Genomic DNA, 22,647 nt, shown 5'->3' with positions numbered 1-22,647 from the left:
AAACTCAGAGATTTTTGTTCCCTTTAGCTCTTCAGTAAAATCATATCCTTTTGAAAATGTTCCAGATGTGTGTTTAGACGGAGGAGTTCTGCACTGGGATTTCTTTCTTACCCAACATTTTCTCAGACAGAACTGAGATGTTCAGCTGCTTCCTAAGTGCTTACCTAGCACAACAACAGAAGAGTAACCTGCCAAGTATATGCACATTTGAATATAAGGAGCAAAGCAATGCAATTCTGGAGAAAGTTTAAGGGAGAAATCACAATCCTAACCTCTGCCATCCACTCTACACAGAACACAAACGTAGACAAAACATTAGGATGTTGCATCTCAAATTTTTTCTCTGGGCAAAACTAAGAAGCCAATACAAAACACCAGCCACAACTTACTAATAACACAACACGTATTTCTGAGTCTGGAAAAGCAATATTCAAACAGTTGGCAGTGCAGCATGGCTGGGAACAGCTAGTCCTGCAGCGTACCTTGAGCCACGGACTTTTATGCTGAGACCTGACTGATTACAAATGCCCTGGCAAGTGCCAGAGCTCCAGTTCTGCTGCAAAGACTCTAATGAGACTAATTTTTGCTCCAAATAACATTTTGGGGTGATATCCACAATGAAAATAGATCAAATACTACCTAAAGCTGTGACTTTATAATTAACTTAAGCTCCTTGAACACAGGCTGCCACCTAAAAAGGCAGAACCCTCTCCCACCAGCCATGGTGTTCCCATTGTCCTCCTCCTCTGACCCCACACAGCTGCTCCCATGTAGGTCAGCTCACGCCAGTTAAGATCTACACATTAAGTTATTGGCTACGGATTTACACCAAAGTATGTCTGTCTGTTAAAATCTATCTTTGGAAATGTCCCCTCCTGAAGTCCTTCAGGATGATGTGCTGCACTTTCCATCCGCACGTTCCTTCTAACCTAGGCCAACATTCAGCTGTAAACAAATTATTCCATAGAAATCAAACAAGAGAACCAGTTTAGAAGAGAGCAAAGTCATAATTCAGTACCAAGTCCATACAAAACCTTCTAAAATTAATGCTTAATTTTGGTGATCAAAGGTGTTTTTGGTTTTTTTTTGGGGGGGAAGGTATTTAATTTTTTTCTATAGAAGCTTTTTATTTTACTTGCTGGGGACCTTATGATTTTCTTGTCAGCTTTTTTGGAATTATTGCCTGGAATGACTTGTATCACAGCCACATAAAAGCAGACATTTCAGTCTGCCTATATACCAGAGCACGAGAGTCTTGAGACTGAGTTCCAGTCCTTAGAAAATACTTTAGAATCTTGGAATGGATGCTTTGGAAGCTAGCTGACAGATCACTTTCTCCTTGCTAAACTTATCTTTGAAAGAGATGAAATGAAAGTTTGAGTACAAAGGACTAGTTTTCCCCAAACCTAAGGTTATCAGAAGACTAATGAATAACTATAATTATAGTGATACTTTAACAGATACATCTGTATTTTCCTTTCCAAATCTCACAGAGATGATTAAGCAGAATTCTACCTTGGCAGTGATTTTTAGATTAAGTGGTAGGATTTAAAGTATTGCTATAGTGCTTGACAGTAACTGCAGAACAGTTGTGTTATTTTGGCCACGAATCAAGAAGACACTACTGAAAGGATTCGCTTATAACTACAATTATTTTGTTGGCAGGTATTAATGAATGTGTTTAATATTTTAACAGAGAGATTAGATTTCTAATTACATTAGATGTCTAATACCAAGTGTTATATTTAATGAATCAATCACTGGAATGGTTGACTAATTAAGATGTAAACTATCTTTTAAAACCACTATGAAATATATTTTTCTTGGGCAAGGATCTGTAAAAATCAGTATTGCATAAGTGTATTAGGATGTAATATAATGCAGATGTGTTCCAAGTGATTTATGCTTAGAACATGATCAGTAACATCTCACAAAGATGATAATAGGACAAGCTTAGGCATTTAAACTGGAAATTTACCTGGTTCACTCAATTACTTAGCATAACTACAAGGACTACATTATTCTAGCTGCTTTTCTGCGTACTCAGTATCACCCATCTCTAGAACAGGCTTAAAAGTAAGCACTGCTGTAAAAAATATGTTCAAATAAATTAAATAAATTTACTTGACCTATCAGTTTAATATGTTTGTGCTCTCCTGACAACATGCATAAGACATTTAGGGTATGTCTTAATATGGACTCGCCCCTTCCCCTTGCTATTTAACTTAGATGTCTCAGTTTAGAAGGGGAGCGCTCAAGTATCTTAGCAGAGGACCTTTTGCATTGCCTGTGCAGATCTGCAGATCTGACTGAGCCTGTACCCAAATGCCATAGCCCACTCAGCCAGCACATCTCCTGAAATTGGCCATTTTAAACAAAAGTGTGGACATTTTGCTCCCTGGTGGCAGCAGGCTGGCAGCCACCACAGAAATTACAGATCTGCTGCAAATCCACTTTCCAGTCTGCTCACCTCTTAGTGGAGACATTCTTCTGAAGTAGGCTGCACCTATCCAATATCCAGCTGAAAATTCAATAGTGTTCATCCAAATCTCTGGCTGACTGACAAACCACCACTGTTCTTCCTGCTAGACTGGGATAATGTCAAGACTACATGATACTCACTAATGATCTTAAAATAAAAATTGTGTTTAAATATTAATTAAGACTAGACAACTCTCAGGTGAGAGACCTGCCTTCAGCTCTTTCCTCCTCTGCTGCAACAGCCTGGACCAAGAATGGTATTTACAGCCCTGTAGTATACTTTTCTGAACTGCCGTTACAGAAAAGTGGCTTTATGTGACATGGAATCGCTTTGCTATATTTGGAATCTGAAGCTTTGTTCCTGCCTCGTGCAAAATAAGCAGTAACTGTATATTTTGTATATGTATCCTGAGACTTAATGCTGATCTGCTTCACACAACTAAATAATTAATCTTGTGAATAAGTAAAGGATTTGCCACTGACCCACTTCCCAGAGAGCTGCATGAGGCTGCCAGCAGCCTTGTTCCAGCAGCACCAGAACAAACCTCTCACACCACCTTTGCAATTCTCTCCATATTTTTCAATACTGCAAAGCCTCAGCAAGTGTCTTGAAAGGCACTCAGCTTAGAAAACAAAAGTAGGAAAACAAAAGGTTGCAAGGCTGTCCTTTGGGCAAAGGACAGGTTGGGACCATCCTTTCGAGTTCAACAGAGTAAAGCCAAACCTCACATGACTGAAAGCCATGTATTTCACTGGAAATTGATTGCATGCTGGCAGCAGGACTCATTTTTTTGCACTGAAGGGAGACAGTTTGCATCCACTTCCTGCATTAATTAATTAATACAGGCCCTGGAGCTCCTTGCCCTCATCTGCAGGTCTCAAATGTCCATCTGAAGAGGCAGGTAAATCTGGGCAGGGCCATCCTTCCTCTCAGCCGCTATGTGACACACATTCCTCTACCCCTGCTCCCATCCTCAGCCTGCTGCTTGTCTGTCCACACCATCCCTGCCCTGTTTTCTGGACCTGGAAGAGGAAGAGAAAGAGTGGGAAGAAAAGGAGGGAGGTTCCTTGATGGGTAACAGCACTTTACGGCCCCAAATCCCTTTGCTAATCTTTGTATTTTTGTCTGGAGATGCTAAAAGACACTGAACATCTCATGTTTATTTTCCATGAGCTTGTTCAGGGGATGGCAGGAGTTTGCAAGTAGCCATGCAATCCTAATGCTAGGATTAGTTTAACTAAGATAAGAGATAAGTTGGTCTTGAAGCCTTGTACTCAAAAGGAAACATTCTCCCTCTGACACTACTCAAAACCTCTCACCAAATTGCACGATTCAAACCAACAAGTCTGCTTAAGAGCTGTTAACAGTCCTTAGAATAAGGGTCCAGCCAGTGTACTGTTAACTTCCACACTGTGCCCCTTCCCCAGATCTCTACGGACAAGTGCCAGAAAAAGAGCTCAGCTCCTGCTCACAACCCAATTCTTACTGCAACTGAGTTTTGGGATTCCAAGACCCAAAACTAACCTGGTGTGTCTTATCAACATTGCACATGCACAAAAAGGAGACAAATTACATTACAGTGAGATATAACAAAAAAAAATAATGAATGCAGATGGGATTTCATAGGAAAAAAATATGGATTATATGGCAAAGACGAGGGTTCTAGGAAACTGCAGGGACATTCAGACAAGTTTTTTCATCATGGAATAATGAAAGGTTAGCCTGATGGCCTGCTTGCTAAAGAGTAGAGCCTTTTTCAAGAAACTGTAAGTATTAGAGAAGATAAACTATCTTTCCTTGATCTGTGGATTTTAAAATCCACCACTAGGGATTTTAAAGCAACAGATGAAATATCTGTCCTTGAGTTTCTTTGTTATTTTCCTTCCTTGAAAGAATATCATGACATTTTTGCAGTTACTAGAACAATTAGAAATTTAATTTGGAAGAAGTTTGCAACTGTGAGGTTGTCTCCACTGATTAAGGAGAACTTCATATCTTGTCTATAAGCATAATTTCACAGTAACATATAGTTCTTCAAATTAATTTTTCTCTTGGTCACTGAATAAAACAATTTTTCTACCCTATAGAAATAGGCCATCTATTTTGAAATTAAGAAAATAAGGCTCAATTGGAGATAACTTAATGGTTAATAGGTAGGCAGATGCACCTACCTGACCAAACATCTATCCTTTGTTGTCCCACAGTGCTCCACAACCATGCTGCACACGGTGGTGTCCTGAACGCAACCCAACTGGATGCTACCTCCTTGCTGGAATGCTGGCAGGCAGCCACAGGGCCCCACATGCGATCATGCACCCCAGGGCCTGGACACCCTGCTTTCAAGCAACAGGACAGGAGTTGTGTCTTGTCTGTATGGAGCTATGCAGTGGTCACAGACTTTGCAATTCGTCCCACTTAACAACAGGCATGATTATGTGAAGATGCACGGATGTATAGCAAAGTGATGCTGAGGGGGGTCACTCTGGGAACACTGCTCGAAGCCACAGCAAAGGGGCTCTGGAACAATTGCTTAAAACCAAACCTCTGGATAGAAGCAGAATCCTGGCAATGTTCCAGGTACCTTTCCCAAGTACCTCTGAGCACCAGATGGAATTTTTCCAGCAGAGCCACTGATTATGTACAACAGGCAAAAGGCACTGAGGAGTCCATGGTCCTTAACCAGGGCTCTAATGAGAAAGAGCTTCCTTTCCTCGCACAGGAGTTCACACAAGAGTCTGGAGAACAGAAAGCTCTTTCACCCCTGCATGCACACAGAATGGAAGTGTCCAGCCAGTCCTAAGCAAGTCAGTGTGGGACTGCCATGGTTTCAAATAAAAATACTGTGATGGGGGTATGTTTATGGAAATATCAAATACAGAAAAGAAAGACAATGTAAAGCATACTCTGCTTTTTAAAAGGCATATTTAGCATTTTATTAGGTATACTTTCCCAAGTGAGGAATGGAAAATTGCAAAAACATTGAAGGCATTCAGCAGGCAGAGGCTCAGTGTTATTAAACTGAGTTCAGGACAGCCACTCCAAAGCACCGCTCACCGCGCAGTGCATTGTGCATGTGCCTGCAAGCAGCAGAAGGATCTTAAGTCAAGAACGATGCTCTCTTTGGGATGAAAATTGCAGCATTTATCAGTACTGCAGATGTAAGTAATTTTCCCCTGCCATCTGTGACAACCCTGGCAAACTGTATCATCAGTGAATCATTTGCTGCTTTGTCTCTTGCCTATCTGAATAAGCCCATTGCTGCTTCTTGGTGGCTTACATCAGACTAATATCTTCCACACAGAAAGCTGGTGTGCAAAAGTGGAAAGGTGCACGTGTCAGTTTTCTGCAACCTTCTCTCTCCTGGCCTGTGCCTAAATGCCAGGCTATTTTACAGCCTTATTCTGATTACTCTTAAAAAAATTCTCCACTTTTCATGCTGGATCTTCCTTACTGCAGTTTAAGCCACATTGCCTCCTGTTTGATACTTTCACCACAGCTGGAGAATTGCAACCCTTTTATGGCCATTTATAAAGTACTTAAAGACTACTATGTCTCTCCTTTAGTCTCCACTAGGCCCAAACTAACTGCAAATTTGCTCAAGTCCTTTCCACTGTGATACTCTGAAATTTTCTGTTCTTCGTGCAGTACTGAGACCATCTATCATTTTCATGAGACTTCCAAATAGTAATTATTGTTAAGAGTTAGCTAGTGCACAGCGGTTTCCAACTTCATTATAAAGAGGCACCTTTTTCCAGCCTTACAAAAGCATGCTGCCTGTAGTAGTTACTCAAGATATTGAAAGGCAAATATTCTTTGCTATCTAAATACAGAAGGAAAAGACCTTTTAATTCACAGAAGCAGGGAATAACGAGCCTCTCAGATCAAAAGGGGGAACTGCAGCTCCATTGAACTCCATCACAACCTTGTCAGCAAAAGTTCATTTTTTTATTGAAGAAAAGGAAAAGAGTTCCTCAATATCTTAGCACTTTAGCGATTCTCAGCTCACTTTAGTTTACTACTGCTTAATTAGGCTTGGGAGCAACACTAATAATGATCCCATTTTCCTTACCAACTCGAAAACCTGAGACAACAAAATAAAGCCCCCATGAAATAGATCTACTTAGAACCTCTTGCATTCTGCAAAGTGTTCAGACCTGCAGCACCTAAGTGTCTAGCTGCATGAACACATCCAAGGCCATGTTCCTCACAGCTTTCTCACTGCCTGTGAACTGACCATGCAGCTGCAGGTGACAGCCAGTGTCCAGCAGGTGATGGCTCCTGTGGGGACTTGCACCAGGGAGCACTGACTTCACTGGCCGATAATATCCAGCACTGAGAAAATGCTGGAAAAGCAAAGGCAGTCACAAGAGAGCAGACAGCATAATTATTTCAAAAAAGTTGCTATTCAGCAATGCAAACAATGCATAAATCTCCAAATTCAGGATTAAAGCTGGCAGATTCTACACTACAGCAATTAAAAATGCAAAAGGACATTATGAAAACCATAAATACTTCCCAGATTATAAAGTAATGTTCATATTTTTTGTATCTGCAACTTAGTATCTGAGGTCAGCTCAGCAGAAGAACTTTGCTCAAACTTATTTCATCACAGAATCATATAATTTATTTACTTGTCCCTTGAGGATCTGAGCACAGTAGAGGCCACGATGTTCCAATTTTTAAAAGCACTTTATTTTAGTCAAATCTATTACATGCATTTCTAAAGCGTCTCTCTCTTCAGTTTCTTGGAACGCTTTGATAACATTCACAAGTCAAAAAATACCATTTTACCCTTTCTGTCCCACAGCCCAAACTCTTATCTTTCGTGGATTCCTAAATGGGAATTACCACCTTGGGTAACTTTGTTGGGGCAGTTCCACACGTACAGAGGCGGATTGTGCAAAATCCTCAGTAACATGTGAGAGATGTCCAACATCCTTGTGCTCTATTGAGTCAAAGTCAGTTTACTTTGAGGGATACATCGTATAACTAGGAGGAAGCCTAATAAAATTCTACTTTGCGTGAAGCATTTATGTAAGCTACAGGCTGCAGAGTCAATGAACACAAGTGCCCAAAGTCTCTTCTGTGAGGTATTTTGGAACTGGGCTATTCTAGAAAGGCCGGAGCGACGCGGCCGTTGAGGGCGGCCAACGGCCACCGCCCGCCTCAGCCGGGAGTGATGGAGACGGCACCGCCCCCCAGCGGCCGCGGGCAGGCGGCTGCCGTCATCAAGGCGCTCGGCCGTTCGGCTGGGAGCGCTGCGGGGCGCTGCGAAGCCCGGAAGTGGGGTGGGTGCTCCGAGGCAGCGACGATGGCGGCGGAGCAGCGCTACCCGCGGAGCTCCATCGAGGATGACTTCAATTATGGCAGCAACGTGGCCTCGGCTAGCGTCCATATCCGCATGGGTAGGGCCGGGGTGGGTGAGGGCCCCCGGCTGCCCGCAGCCAGCGCCGGGAAGCGCTGCTGCCTCCTCCCCTGGGTCCCCCCGGTTCCTGTTAACCCCTGCTGGGCTGGGCCTTTTGAAGCAGAAATGAAATGCTTTTGCTTTTACGCGTATAAATGTTAACATCGGTGATGACAGTAGCTTATCCGGAGATTGGGTGGGGGGGAGGTTTAATGTCTTCTGAGAAGTATCAGAATATTGTCCCTCAGCGTCAGCCTTTGGGTTCATGGAGGTCATATCAGTGGCCGTGGAGTACTGCTTTGCTGCTAACATGCAGGTCTTGAACACACTACGTGGTAGAAGATATCTTCATTGGTAATTCTGGCTGTAATCTGTTGTTGGATACACCTTAAAGCAAAACCAGCTGCATGCTGTGGATTTTTTATTAGCCATTCCTGACAAACAGGAGATCTCTTTCTGTAAAAGTACAGTTTTGTCTTGTTTGGAAGTGAAAGCGAAAATATGAAGGAGATACCACCATTAGCAAAGCTGCCGATGCATTTTGTAACGTGGGGAGAAGGCTGTGCTGGCCAGCGGGCTGCTCCTGGGCTTGTTCTGCTGCAACAAAGTGGGGTTCCCCTCCCTTGTGCCTCACAAAGCTCTTTAACTGTTCCATCTGGCAGGTAGCGCTGCCAAACTTAACTCAGTTTCTCTTAGCATGTGGTCTTACACTTGTTTAAACTGTGTTATTAAAGACTGACTGCTTCTCACTGGAAGCTTATTCTTCCTCGCAGAGCGTTTTACCTAATGGATTTGATCTCCTTCCATTCACAACAGGGAGATCTGTGTGACGTACCGTATCATAGTGTCTTGAACCACTCTCTCAAGAATTATGAAGCCTGTTAGCTTACTTGAGGAATTTCTTTTAGCAGCTTGTATCTGTAGGGATTCACCCAGTACAATGCAAGTTGCAAATGATGATAAATGATATCTAACATAGCAAAAGGTCAATAAAATAGATTTTACTGAAAAAAAAGAAAAGCCTTGAAAAAAAATACATTGCTCTTTCTGTCTCCACATAACATCCAAGCTAATCTGTCTTCATTTAGGTCCATTAGATAGCAGTAACGTGATGAAGAATGCATACTTTTAGTCATTTCTTTGTGAGGTTAGGTGCACTTCTTGAAACAGTCTGAAGTGAATTCCTCCTAAATATTTATTTGTTTTGTCATCATTGTTTATTTACTCCTGTGCAAGAAAAAGTGTAATTTGGTTGGACTACTGTATCGAAGTCTTAAGGAAAAATGGCTTATTACCATTTTGTTCTGTGCTTTTTCACTGAATAAAGAGTTTCTGATGGTTCATTTCAAACAGAAAATTTCTGTCTGACTTTGTATTGGGCTTTTGAAGTGTAACTGAAAATTGATTTAATTTTTATTTTCTTTATTCTAGCATTTCTACGAAAAGTCTACTGCATTCTATCTATTCAGGTTCTCTTGACCACAGTCACATCTGCAATTTTTCTGTACTCCACTGGAGTACAGGCATTTGTTCATGAAAGGTAAGCACTATAATGAAATGGCACTGTTTATCACTGTGTTAAGTATAGCTTGTATAGTTGCTCTGGAAAAGTGTATTTCTAATCATGCACTGTGTTTTGGTTCTGTAATAGAAACTTTGTCACCTGATTAGGAAATCATTTTTCTTCTCTGATATTTTTCTCTATAGTTTACTATTAAAATGTGTTATAGTTATTAAAGTATATTTTAATCAACACTTTAGTAATAGTTTTTATTTTAATGTTTACAGTATGAGTACTTATTTACAGTACCAGTTGCAGAACATCTGAGTTACTGACGTTTCCTGTTTGGAATGCAGTTGTTCATATGCATCTGTTCCAGAAAGCTGGGTCATTTCTTACTCTTCTCCCTCCTTCCCCCATCTTCTCTTTGTTGGTTTGTTGTTTTTTTTTCCTGAAAATTAGCCTTCTCTAAATTCTGTGGATTTGCTTCTCTTGCCTCTCAGATTTCCCTGAGAAAAACTAAGTCTCAGAACCAAACTGCAGTGAACAGTAGGGGAGAAGAGCAGCTGGGGAATGGAGGAGACCACTGAGTCCAGTTTCAGTTTTCTCCGGAGTGCACTTGCAAATTTTGCATTTATTTTCACTTTATTACCCTAATATAAAAGGAGGATCAAACACTATATGAGTTTCTGTATAAGCTATCTTGTTCGCAGTAGATGTCGTAAAACTAGTTTTATAATTAAATCTGCTTCTTAAAAATTTGTTCTGGTCATTTAGAACCATTGTGCTTTTGTGTTTGATTTTAGTCTAGTTTTTGCTTGGAGGGCTTTTTGAATGACTTAATAATGGCAATATTTACTGGGCAGTACTGATTTTCTTTGGTACAGTTAGTGCCCATGTTTGTTGCATTCAGGTGCTTATGAAAAAAAGATTTAAAACATAGCACAATTCCCTCTGGATGTGATATTCTGAATAGGCAAAATACTATGTGTACTTTGAAAATAGTACTCAAGTTCAGATGGATTTTCTCTTCGTGTAGGTGATTGGTTCCTGGGCAATGTACGGTGTGAGAAAAGGGTCTTTACTTGTAGCTGTACCATTTCACAAAATCACAGAATTGTAGGGGCTGGAAGGGCCCTCTAGAGATCACTGAATCCAACCCCCCTGCCAAAGCAGGCTCCCTAGATCAGGTTGCACAGGCAGGCATCCAGGCGGATCTTGAATATCTCCAGAGAAAGAGAGTCCACAACCTCTCTGGGCAGCCCATTCCAGTGCTCCGTCACCCTCATTTTGAAGAAGTTGTTACGCACATTTGTGCTGAGCTTCCTGTGCTTCAGTTTGTGGCCGTTTCCCCTTGTCCTATCGCCACGCACTGCTGAAAAGAGTCTGGCCTCGTCCCTTTGCCACCTGCACCTTAGATATTTATAAACGTTAATGTTTATAAATATTATATATAATACAAATATTATAAATATTTGTGCTCATTTATATACATTTATATAAAATTATAAATATACTATATAAATTATATTTATAATATTTATATATTTATAAACATTAATCAGATCCCCTCTGAGTCGTCTTTTCTCAAGGCTGAGCAGACTCAGGTCGCTCAGCCTTTCCTCATAAGGGAGATGCTCCAGGCCCTTTGTCATCTTTGTGGCCCTCTGCTGGGCTCTTTCCAGGAGACCCCTGTCTTTTTTGTACCAGGGAGCCCAGAACTGGAAACAATACTCCAGGTGAGACCTAACAAGGGCAGAGTAGGGGGGGAGGATCACCTCCCCTGACTTGCTGGCCGTGCTCTTTAGTGCACCCCTGGATGCCATTGGCCTTCTTGGCTACCAGAGCACACTGCTGGCTCATGGCCAACCTGTCATCCACCAGGACCCTCAGGTCCCTCTCTGCAGAGCTCCTCTCCAGCAGGTCATCCCCCAACCTGTACTGGTGCATGTAGCTATTCCTCCCTAGGTGCAAGACTCTACACTTGCTCTTGTTAAACCTCATCTGGTTCCTCTCTGCCCAGCTCTCCAGTCTGTCCAGGTCTCACTGAATGGCAGCACAGCCTTCCGGTGTGCCAGCCATTCAGCCATTTATAACTGATTTTCTATGTTTATGTGTTTTATAACAGTTTTAAGATTCACTATACTTTGAATCTACAGAGCAGTATCTATCTAGATGATTACTTAAGACGTTGGTTTTATATAAACTGATTTGTAGTCAAATGGGTATTATAATTTTGATGACCTTTTCATGTGGCACTTCACAGGCCTGCCTTGCTTTTGATATCTGCGTTTGGATGTTTGGCTATAATCTTTGCACTAGCCCTCTGCAGACACCAGCACCCTGTTAACTTATACCTGCTTTTTGGATTTGTAAGTATTTGTATAAATTCAATTGTTAATAGTCCACAGAATATCTTCCATCCAGATGAACTCCTTGTATCAAGCTAGCGGTGGCTTATTTATTTTTCATGTATTCCTTGAAATACAACTCAGACCTTTATGAATATATAGGGTATTTTTTGGAGATTATATTCATAGGTTGTTCTTAGGTAGAAGAAACCTGAATTGGAGGATACTATTTTTTTTTCAGGAGGAGAGTTAGAGTTTGAAATCAGATGAACAAGATTTATTTTTGTCTACATGTGTTTGTGTGTTTATATATCTGTATTTATCTTGCCACTCTCCTTGTTCTGTTGATATCAGTTTCTAAGAAACCTCTCCGTAGGAAAGAAGAAAGCTTGCCTCATTTGTTTAATGAACAGCTTCCAGCAGAGGAGCAAATACAGCCGGCTATATGTGTTAATGCTAAATTCTTAACCAACACAAGCAAGTCAAACAAAGCTATCCTCAAATTTCAGTCTCCTGCCAGCAGATGTTAGATGCAGGCTGACTGTTGCTCTTGAACATCTTGGACTATGTAGGAAATCAGTCTGCTGAAAAGAAGTTACAGCAGCACCATCAGAATTTGATGCTTTAGAAGCTGCCTAAATTTTGCCTGCCGTACAATGGGAAGATAGGTTTGCTGTGTAAGTATATAGGTGGGTTTAGTTATAACAGGTGTGTGTTCTTCCTGAGGTCTGAGCTCTTTCTGGAGAGTAAAATGGTTTTTTTTCCTATTAAAAAAATAACCAAAAGACTAAATGGTTGCAGCTGTAACAGGGAGTGTTGTAATAGCTTCAGGAAATGCGGTGTGGCAGTTTGTGGCATGGCAGTTGAAGTAGGATAGTGTGTAGGGGCAGGAAGGTTAAAAATTGCATGTGATAAATTGAGTTAAATGTGCGATTGTTTCTGCTCTCTTGGTTCGTGCCATAGATACTTTCTCTTATTTTCTTGTAATGAACTTAAATTGAAATTACCTCGTAGGAAAATTCAGGGGTCATACTAGTCTTTAGTCCAGGCATCAGTAACACATTTGATTTTAAGTAAGCTTGATGAGAGAGGAGAGGAAAAACTTGACACTAAGCTGTCTTGTAAGATATTGAGAGTGTTCGATGGAAGTATTTTGAATACTGAAAAGTATGCAGAAAGCTGGAAGCAGTTAATTTCTAATAGCAGCTCTGAGAAATCTTCTAGCCCTCTTGAACAGTTTGTAAGGATTGTGGTAAGAATGCTGTGTGCTCTGAATAGAAAACCTGTATGGCAGTTTTCTACAATTGCTTTCACACATTCATTTTCAGTTTATATTTCATTCTTGTTATATATCATAACAACTTCCAGAATAATAAGATGGTACAACTGTAATTTTCTTGTTGAAAAGTAAACATATATTTTATCATATATAAAAATTTAACAGGAGAAATGGAGGGCTAGTGTTACGCATATTGGGATTCTGTAGCAGAATAGAACTTACTGCGTGTGAAGTCTCCATGCAACTGCTGTTGTTGATTTATTTTACTCTTGTAATTTTTTGTTTTTCCTTTTTGTAGACCCTGCTGGAAGCATTTACAGTTGCCATTACAGGTAAACGACAGCCATCCTATTCTCTGATTCCTTAAATAAATTCCTTAAATAAACTGGAAAAAGGACTCCATTATGTTATACTAACTGTCATGTGAGATTCCTAAATGAGATATTAAGGTGGTTAAAAATTTCAAATGATGATGATATAAGTCCAGTAAAAACCTGGGAATCAGAAGAGGAAACGGGATTCTGGCCCAGGACTGAAGCTGTTTAAACTTGAATAAACTTCCATCCATTCTTTTGGAACAGCTAGCAGTGCTCTTTCCCATAAGGCATCTCTCAGCAGAGCTGATCTGCTAGTGAAAAGAGAAAGAACGTAATGTGTGGAAATGTACTTAAAAAAGGAAGGCAGGAAGAAAAAGGCTCCACCTGCTTCTTATCTTTCCCCTCCCGCTCCCTTATCATAAAGCTTAAAAGTTTTTTTGGAGCACTGTTTTGTAGTCTGTTTGTTTAAATATAATGAAAAATTCAGCTAGCCTTTTACTTAAGATCTCACTCATCAAGGCACAAAATAATTATTTTTATTATCCTTTCTTTTGTATGGAAGATCTGTTATCTCCGTTTAAGAAGCTGCAGCTTTGCTCTAACTGTCATAACTTGCGTAAGGGTCTGTGAATCATATGATCACGATCTTGAAGTGCAAAGACAAGTTCAGGCATAATTTACATGTTTTGCTCACAGAAATGTAAATGATCACACACAAAAAAATTAAGTACTTGCTCAACATATAGCAAATCCATGGGGTAGCGTTCTCTAAATGACAGTTGGCTTTTTTTTGGTTTATAGTGAGTTTCTATGATGTATCCATCGTCTTGCAAGCCTTCATTCTTACGACTGCTGTATTTCTTGGATTGACTGCGTATACCTTGCAGTCAAAGAGAGACTTCAGCAAATTTGGAGCAGGGTATGTTATCTTATCAATGACATCTTTTTTAAAGCTTTGCAGGTTAAATAAAGAATACAAGTCAGTAGAAGCTAACCTGTAAAAGAGAATGGTGAGGGTGTTGATCATCTCAATTTATTCATTTTATTCAGCTCTGTTCTCTTGAAGAATTATTTTTTTAGCATAGCACACTTACCGTGATTATGATTCTTGTAACTAGAAAACCAGCTTAGCTGTATTTTTCACCAAGACAGAATGGAGCTGTTTCAAATTTAACAGTAAATTTAGGAGATAACTTTGAGAGTTCTATAAAACAGACTTCTACTGCTAATGCCAATGAACTGTTGGCATTTATGAATAATGGACATTTACTTACCAAATATGTTGTAAGGAGGTTTTATGGGAGAAGAATCATAGAATGGCTTGAGTTGGAAGAGACTTTAAAGCCCACCCAGCTCCAACTCCCTGCAGTAGGCGGAGCTGTCACCCACCAGCTCAGGCCGCTCAGGGCACCATGCAACCTGGCCTTGAACACCTCCAGGGATGGGGCACCCACAGCTCCTCTGGGCAGCCTGTGCCAGCGCCTCACCACTCGAAGTGAAAAATTTCCCGCTAAGGTCTAATCTAAATCTCCCTTCTTTTAGTTTAAAACCATTCCCCCTTGTCCTGTCGCTACCTGCCCGTGTTAAAAGTTGATTTCCCTCTTACTTACAAGCTCCTTTTAATTACTGGAAGAGACTTTAAGTAAAATTTAAAATAAAAGGTATTGTTATTGCTCACAGATCAATTTTTTTTTCAGGCTCTTTGCTTGCTTGTGGATTTTAATCTTCTCATGCTTCTTAATGGTAAGACACCTTATGTTCAAGGTTAAAAATATTGTTTCACTTAAATCCTGTACTAACTTCTACTATAACTAAAATATTTTAAAAATACCTTTGTGAAAAAATTTCCCAGACAGATCCATTACCGTTGTAGATTATGCTGGTGATCTTTTAACTATTCATTTCTAATTCAGATTTCTGTTGGATTCTGGTCTTGCTAATATAAAAGTGGTGGTTGAGCTGATAGACAAAGTGTTGGCAGTCGAGATGCACAACCTCTTTCAGGAAAGGGGAAGGAGAGATGAATCTTAATTGGACTATTTTTTTTTAAGTTGTCTTTGTTGTTACTGTTCTGGTGAACAGTTTGCTTTCTCTTATGAGAAGACACTTTTCACTTAGTTAAAGAGATTGTATGACTGGGAGCTGTATGACGTAAGAACATTGAAATGTCATTTTACTACCCTATTTGTGCATGTGCATAACAGTAAAAGGACAGTATGTATCCACGTTTCAAGTGTAGCATATCTTGATGCAAAATTTTAATATTAAAAAGAAAATGAAATTTACTTTTTTTTGTTTCATTTGCCTCCAGCTGTTTTTCCGTAGTGAAATAATGGAGCTGGTGTTTGCAGCTGCCGGAGCACTTCTCTTCTGTGGATTTATTATTTATGACACTCACGTGCTGATGCACAAGTTATCCCCTGAAGAGTACATACTGGCTGCAATCAACCTCTACCTGGACATTATCAATCTGTTCCTCAACCTGCTGCGTTTACTGGAGGCGTTTAATAAAAAGTAATAAACAGGGATGTGGTTGAAGTACCTAAATAGCGTTGGCTTGGATGATCTACAAACTGTGCACTCTCATCTTTTAGAGACTTGAGTCTTTATTACTCTTTCATTACGTGAGTACTCATCCCTCCTTTGAGAAGAGGGGGAAGCTCTCAGTCTAACTGAAGTTCTCTAGAATATGTATTTTGTTCAGCTGACATGGTGTATCCAATTCCACTCCGTTTTTTATTTACTTAATTTGCACTCGATGTAATCCATGATTAAAATGTTTGCCAATTTCTGATTGCTTGAGAGCAAGCTCTCAGAAAGTCTCAGATTGCAATTCCGTAGCTGCTGGAAATGTTTCCTCTGTGATGGGCAGTGTAAGGCAGTGTAAAGGCAGTCTGAAGTAATGCTTGTGCAATGTTTTACTAAGTTAAAATTTCTTCTAGTCTTGGTTTGGTAAAATGGAATGCTGTCTGTGAGAGGGAGGTTCTGCTCTTAGCATGAGCTCTTACGTGAGCTGGGAGATTGTGAGGTTGCTTCAAGAGAATGTTCTTCATTCATTAAGGATGATTTATTGCCTATCTTTTGGTGTTTTGGAAAATCATTTGAAGATGGATTCTTGTGTGTGTTAAGGTTAATGGTCTCTCAATAAAAAATCAGAAAATCTTCAGTCAATTCTTGCAGCTGAGCATGGATGGAAGGCATAAGCTGTGCTGCCAGGCTGCTTCTTCCCAGCTGGGGAGGGGCAGCAGCACTCGGGCTGCGTGCAGAGCTGCTGGAATCCTGGAGCAGCTGGCAGCGTAACAGCTTTGAGGCCCTTTCTTCCTTCTTGCTCAGCGTTGAAGCATTGTTATCCCGTGGCTGACCTGGCCGTGCGGTGTTAGCAGAAAGGCACCCTTGATACCTAAGAAGCATTCCATTTCCTACCAGAAGCAAGAACAGCGGGTGCTTTCCATGCTGGAACTTTGCTAAGAGTATGGCTAAGTACAGCTACAACTTGTTCGAGCGAGTGTGATGATTTTTCTGTCTTACAAATTAAGAAATGTGTGGAAGTAGCCCAAATAAAATCCTGACCGTTTTCCTTGAGCTGGAGCCCGTGGTTTTTTTTTTTTTCCCGCAGCCAACGCACTCGGAGACTTACGGTAGAACCAGCGGGGAGGCGGGACTTCCGCATCACGTGACTCCGCTTCCGCGCCTGCGCAGACGGCGAGAGCGGTACCGCGAGGGTCGTGCGTGGCGGTGGTGAGTTGTGGGGCGCGGGGCCTTAGCGGCACCCTCGGGGTGTCAGCCTCACCGCTCCCCGCTTCTTTCTTCCTCAGGACATGGCCAAGAGCCTGAGGAGCAAATGGAAGAGGAAGATGCGGGCGGAGAAGAGGAAGAAGAACGCGCCCAAGGAGCTGGAGAGGCTGAAGAGCATCCTGCGGGTCGGCGCGGACGTCGTCATGGAGGAGGTCAAGGAGGTGGCGACCGTGCTGCCCGCCAAGGAAGCCCTGGAGAAGCAGGGTGAGTCGGGCCTGGGGCGTGCGGCGTCCCCGCCTGCTTCCCCGCCCCCTGCCCGCCTACCTCGCGGCGTGAGCTGCATGGAGGAGCGCTGGCTGCACGTCGGCTCCTCGGGTGGGCTCGGTAACAGGAAGCAGGAACTAAGGTTTTACATGCTGGGCAGTAGTTAGACATCTTTCCAAAGCTGCAGTCCCTTTTTCTACCAGCCTATGTGGCACAAACTGGATGTTGCCACGTTGGTGTACTGCTTGGTGCTATGGATTCTTTCTTTTACGTGTTGTAACTAGGGAAAAAAAAAGCGATGCTTCACCTCTGAACTGACAAGCAGTAGCAGTTCTCATGGCCTGTTTCTGCATTCTCCAGGTCTGCCAAAACTTTTCTCCCCTCCATGTTCTAGCTGTTGCTCGCAGCATCTGGATCTTTGGTGTGGGACAGACCAGCACTCTTGTGACAATTGGAAAACCACACTGTTATGAAGACCTTGTGTTTCCTTGATGTCTCGAGAAGTCTTTGCAACTGGGACCTTTTTGCGTGCCCATCCTTTGCAAACAGTAGGCCCCTGTGCTGAGTTTTTGCAGGCTACACGTGTTCACGTCCCAGCTTTAGGGCTTCTGAGCACAGCTCTGCAGTGCAGATCCGTGTGGTCTGTCAGCATGCTACAACTGCTGTAGCAGTGTGTTGGCATTTTCCTCATGAACTTTGTTTTCCATCGTTAAACAAACACAACATAAACAGTCGTCTTCTACTCAGTTAAAGCTCAGTGATAAAGCTTTTATTGTACATAGAAGGTTTGGAGCCCAGTTTGAAAGTAAATAGCATAGAGCTGTTCAAATCTGTGCTTAACAAGGTGTTCCCCTTGTAACCTGGTTGTCTCACCAAGATAGCCACCTTTTTATCTGTCATCTGCCACTCAATTTAATTTTGTAGAACTTCCTTGGATCTTAAGCATTATATTAAAAAGTGTTTCATTGTACATATGTTGTAGTAAGCCAGTGGTTTCCTTGCAGCTTATGGTGGAGACCACACACAGTGTTTTTAGACACAGTATTAGAAATTAGAACAGAAAGCAGACTGAAGAATAAGGTGCTTTGCCCAGGCACGGGCCTTTAGGAGAAATTCTTCAGATTTACTATCAGCTGTTGAATTTGTATTGGTTTGGAAAGCACTCTCAGTGTATGAAGCCTTTGGCTCATTCTGTACAAATACTGTTGTGTATAGAGATCTCATCGTGTTTGTGAATCTAGTAATAAAATAGCTTCTGTGAAGTTTTTCATGTGTTTTACTGACTATAAATGCCTTTCTTTTTCAGATGACTGCAAAATGGACTTAGATAATAAAAGAAATAAAAAAACCCTCCTAGACCAGCATGGACAGTACCCAATATGGATGAATTCCAGGCAGAGAAAGAAGCTTAAGGCGCAGCGCTTAAAAGGAAAGAAAAAATCAAAGCTAGCCAAGGGCCTAGCCTGGTAGACTCAAATTTTGTGAGATTGTGAATATTTTACTTTTCAAAATAAATATGCTATACCAGCAACATGGTATTTTTGTGCTTGACCACCGCGTACGATTTACTGTGCTATGCGAACCATTGAAGAGACTGCTAGGCCAGCAAATCATGAAAGCAATATCAAATTGGTGTCTGCCAAAGTTCAGAAGCAGCAAAAAAAGCAAGCTGAGTGCCTTTGAACGCACCAAATGTCTGCTCATCAATTTTCTTTGGGGGAGGGAGGGTGGAGAGGGGGCTGTTCATCTTTTATTTTGTGGATGCTAGGTAAGTGATCCTGTACTTTGTCAATGTAACTCTTCTATTAGTAAATTTTACCAAAGGATTCTGTAAACATACTGTATCCTCTAAGTTCTTCTGTAAAATGACTTTTGTCTTGCTTATCTGTGTTGCCTTGAACAACTGGTAGTTAATGAAAACGAGCACATAACGTGTAATTTAAGAGATTACACCCTGAAATCAACACCCCAGCTTCAGGAGCTTTTCTTTCTGTGAGTAAAACTCAAAAAGTGTCAGCATGACCTAAGAGAAGGCTGTTGAAATGAAGTTTTTCACTACTTCGTTCACCTGACATATTGTAGGGGCTGCGTAATGGTTCTTCAAAACTGCATTTGTTCCACTAAGAACATCTCAAACCTGACAGATAACGTAGATTTTCTGGAAAACCAGTGCTTTTGCTGGTTTTTAAATTATTTTTACTAAGTGCTAGGGGAAAAGTATTCTGTTGCTCAGGTAGAGAACTACGAAGATGTTGGAGAACGTACACGTAAGAGATTTCATTAGCTATCAGTGTAAGGTGCATAGACCAAAGCTTACCGAGTTATATTCTGTTAGCAACTTAAATTTGCCTTTAAAAATATTTCCAATTAAGCTGATCATCTGCAAAACCTTAGATGCTGCACTTAGGTTTTTGTTGTATTAGGTAATCAAGCTGGTTTTCAGTATCAAACATATTAGCATTTACATTAGTGCTAGTTTAAAATGTATCAGTATGGAGGAAAACATTCCTAAGATTCTTCAGTGCTTTTATCCAGACACTGAACATGCTGTCAGTTTGTGTTTCTTTACCATTTTGATGCTGTATTTTGCTTACTGTGTATGCAGCACTCCAGGGAGTTGCGGAGGGGAATTTTTTAGGCTCGAGTACTAGCAGCTCTTCGTGTGGAGTAAGCACGGTGCTGTTTTGGATGTGCTGGTTTGTAAATGGGGTTACTTTCAAGCAGCGGCTGGTGGGAAAGCAGACTGCTTTTCCTGAGTGGGGATAATCAAACTGACAAAGTACTTATATTAAATATATGACTTTGTTCATGGTCGAGCCAGTTTATTTTGCATTTCTAGGTGCACAACCATACTCTTTCATCTTAATCAATCCTGCCATTGCTGTACTTCCCTTATGCTCTCCTCTCTCTGGAGTTGTTCCTCTGTCTCTGCTCTTTTCCTCTCTAATAGCAAATGATCTGTGCAACTGAATACTTTCTGGTTTTCTGCTTTTATGACCCAGCCCTGAGTTGTGCTGCACAAATTTATTAGTCTACTACTTTTGTGACCAGACCGGGGATTTGAGTTTCAAATGAGAGGCAGCAGAACCTGGGGTCATCTTTTATTTAGCGTTTGCTTCCTACCAGCTGAAACGATGCTGCCTGTGTGAGGTGTTCCCTTCACGGTGTTGAGGATAAAGTCAAACAGGTTCACTTAAACTCCAGATATTTTAAGACATCCGGTTTGATTTTTGAACAGAGGGAGGTGATAAGAAAGGAACCTCTCTGTGGGCCAGATGTATGTGGAGAGCCAGGCTGGGTAGGATCTATAATCTGGGCTGAAGGCTCACTTGTGGGCAGATGGCAGGAATCTGGTTGAAAGTGTAGCAGAGATAGAACCTGGCCCTTCACTGCCAGAAAGACATCGAGGCCCTGGAGTGTGTCCAGGGAAGGGCAGTGAGGCTGTGAGGGGTCCGGAGCACAAGTCTTTATGGGGAGTGGCTGAGGGAGCTGGGATTGTTCAGTCTGGAGGAGACTCAGGGGAGACCTTATTGCTCTCTACAGCTGTCTGAAAGGAGGCTGTGACGAGGTGGGGATCGGCCTCTTCTCCAACATAACCTAGCGATGCTGTATTAAAATGGCTCTTTGTAATGTGTGTGTGTGCAATATAAAAATGTCATTAGTAAATTGCTAAATGTCCCATAGGTTATTGGCAGCGTCCTGACAAGCTGACAAAGTGTGCTTTTTGACACTGTGCAAACACACGCAGTGTGGTTTTAAAGTGAGTGATTTTAGATGCCCCACACTGCGGGAGTGGTGGTAGCGCAGCTGCTGGGCTTTTCTGGTCACTCCTTCCTGCTCTTGGGACTTCTTTTCTACAGTGTGTAGTCAGATGGGTTGGAGAACTAATCTAACTGAGGTATACTGAACTTATTTTCCGTCTGGGACAGTCTGCAGTTGTATTGCACAGAAACTGTTGTCAGTAGGAGGCAATACAAGACTGGGAACAGAGTGGTGGTTTGTTTTCAAATGAAAGTATCTCTCTGTACAAAGTCTTTGTACTGTAGATCTGTTTTTACTATTCTGACCTATACTCCTGCAGCCTAAGGACGAACGTGGGTTCTACTGAATTTGAAGGAAACGGGGTGTCTGATTTGTATCAGATGTGGAGCACGAACTTACCTGGTATGGATGATAGCAGCCCTAGCGTGGCAGAAATCTGAGGGATACAAAGCAATCTGCTCCTCTGGGTGGCACGATCCCAATGGAGCTGCGGCAGCTGTGGGGATGATGAGAGCGTGGAACAACAGCCATGGATTGCTCTCTCTGGACCAGGTTTTTGCCATCAATTTTAACTTATCTCAGGGTGAGGTTCCAGGGGAGGACTGAGCCATCTGATAGCTCGCTGCTGCAGGAAGCGGCATGTCTGCTCTTCTTTTCAACTTTTCTACCTCCCTTCTCCAGCTGCACTACCCAATTTATTATTTACTGCTTTGGGAAAAATAGTTACTGGGATTTTTCTTTTTCCTTTTTTTTTTTTTTCATTCAGAGCTAAAAGTCAGAGAGAGAATGTACAGTGTTCTTCCATTTAATAAACAATATGCAGTTGTGACAACCCCCTTCTTCCCACCATCTGCTTTCCTCCTTGTGCTCTTTCAATAATCTGATTCCAACTTTCACTTGTCAACAGCTGCAGTATTCAAAGGGAACGAAAAGGCAGAATGGAAGAGGATGACTTTTGCACTGTTCTCCTTCCTCCTCCCCAGGTAGTTCCCAATCCCTTAAACCTCACTCTCACAGATCTCCAATTTTTTTCTGGTGCCCGTATATTGATATAAAAGGTCTGAAATATTAGAAGAGTACACAAGAGTGCATGGAGGCGGAGGGTTGTATCAGGACTCAAGGACTGGCTTGTTTTCCTCTGATTTCAGTCTAGTCAACTGTTCAGGAGACTAGGAAGGTTATGAGCTATATTCTGATTTGCAACAAAAGATTATTTTGCATCTTTTTTCTATTTGCACTTACATTTTCTTGCAAGGCTTTTAAAGTCTGGATGTAGATTTGATAGCATTGTTGGTTTGGTTTTGTTTGTTTTAACTTTTCCCTTTTTTAACTTTTTTCCCCATACATAGAGTCATAGAATATCCCAAGCTGGAAGGGATCACTGAGTCCAACTCCTGGCTCCATACAGGACGACCCAAAAATCAGACTATATCTACTATGCAAGAAATGTTTAGATCTATTGATTGTGCTTCCTGGCCTCGTGTCTTACAGTTAATTTTTGTTGGTGTAGCTTCTGCAAAATGGGACAGAACTCAGTGCAGAGTGGATCAGA

General features: G+C 41.5%; 2 protein-coding genes across 2 annotated transcripts; both read left to right on the top strand.

Moving 5' to 3' along the window:
- Positions 7,619 to 16,505, top strand: TMBIM4 (transmembrane BAX inhibitor motif containing 4). Its single transcript, XM_021385098.1, has 7 exons — positions 7,619 to 7,887; positions 9,318 to 9,426; positions 11,654 to 11,759; positions 13,316 to 13,349; positions 14,136 to 14,253; positions 15,032 to 15,077; positions 15,646 to 16,505. The coding sequence occupies exons 1-7, from the start codon at positions 7,662 to 7,664 to the stop codon at positions 15,850 to 15,852; spliced, it is 846 nt and encodes a 281-aa protein (XP_021240773.1). The 5' UTR covers positions 7,619 to 7,661; the 3' UTR covers positions 15,853 to 16,505.
- LLPH (LLP homolog, long-term synaptic facilitation) lies at positions 16,920 to 18,864 on the top strand. The gene is made up of 3 exons (XM_021385099.1): positions 16,920 to 17,072; positions 17,150 to 17,333; positions 18,640 to 18,864. The coding sequence occupies exons 2-3, from the start codon at positions 17,153 to 17,155 to the stop codon at positions 18,801 to 18,803; spliced, it is 345 nt and encodes a 114-aa protein (XP_021240774.1). The 5' UTR covers positions 16,920 to 17,072; positions 17,150 to 17,152; the 3' UTR covers positions 18,804 to 18,864.

The sequence above is a fragment of the Numida meleagris genome, chromosome 1 (assembly GCF_002078875.1).
Source record: "Numida meleagris isolate 19003 breed g44 Domestic line chromosome 1, NumMel1.0, whole genome shotgun sequence".
NCBI classification, from domain to species: Eukaryota; Metazoa; Chordata; class Aves; order Galliformes; family Numididae; genus Numida; species Numida meleagris.
The sequence above is the reverse complement of the archived record's forward strand: the minus strand, read 5'-3'. Positions and strand labels throughout refer to the sequence as shown.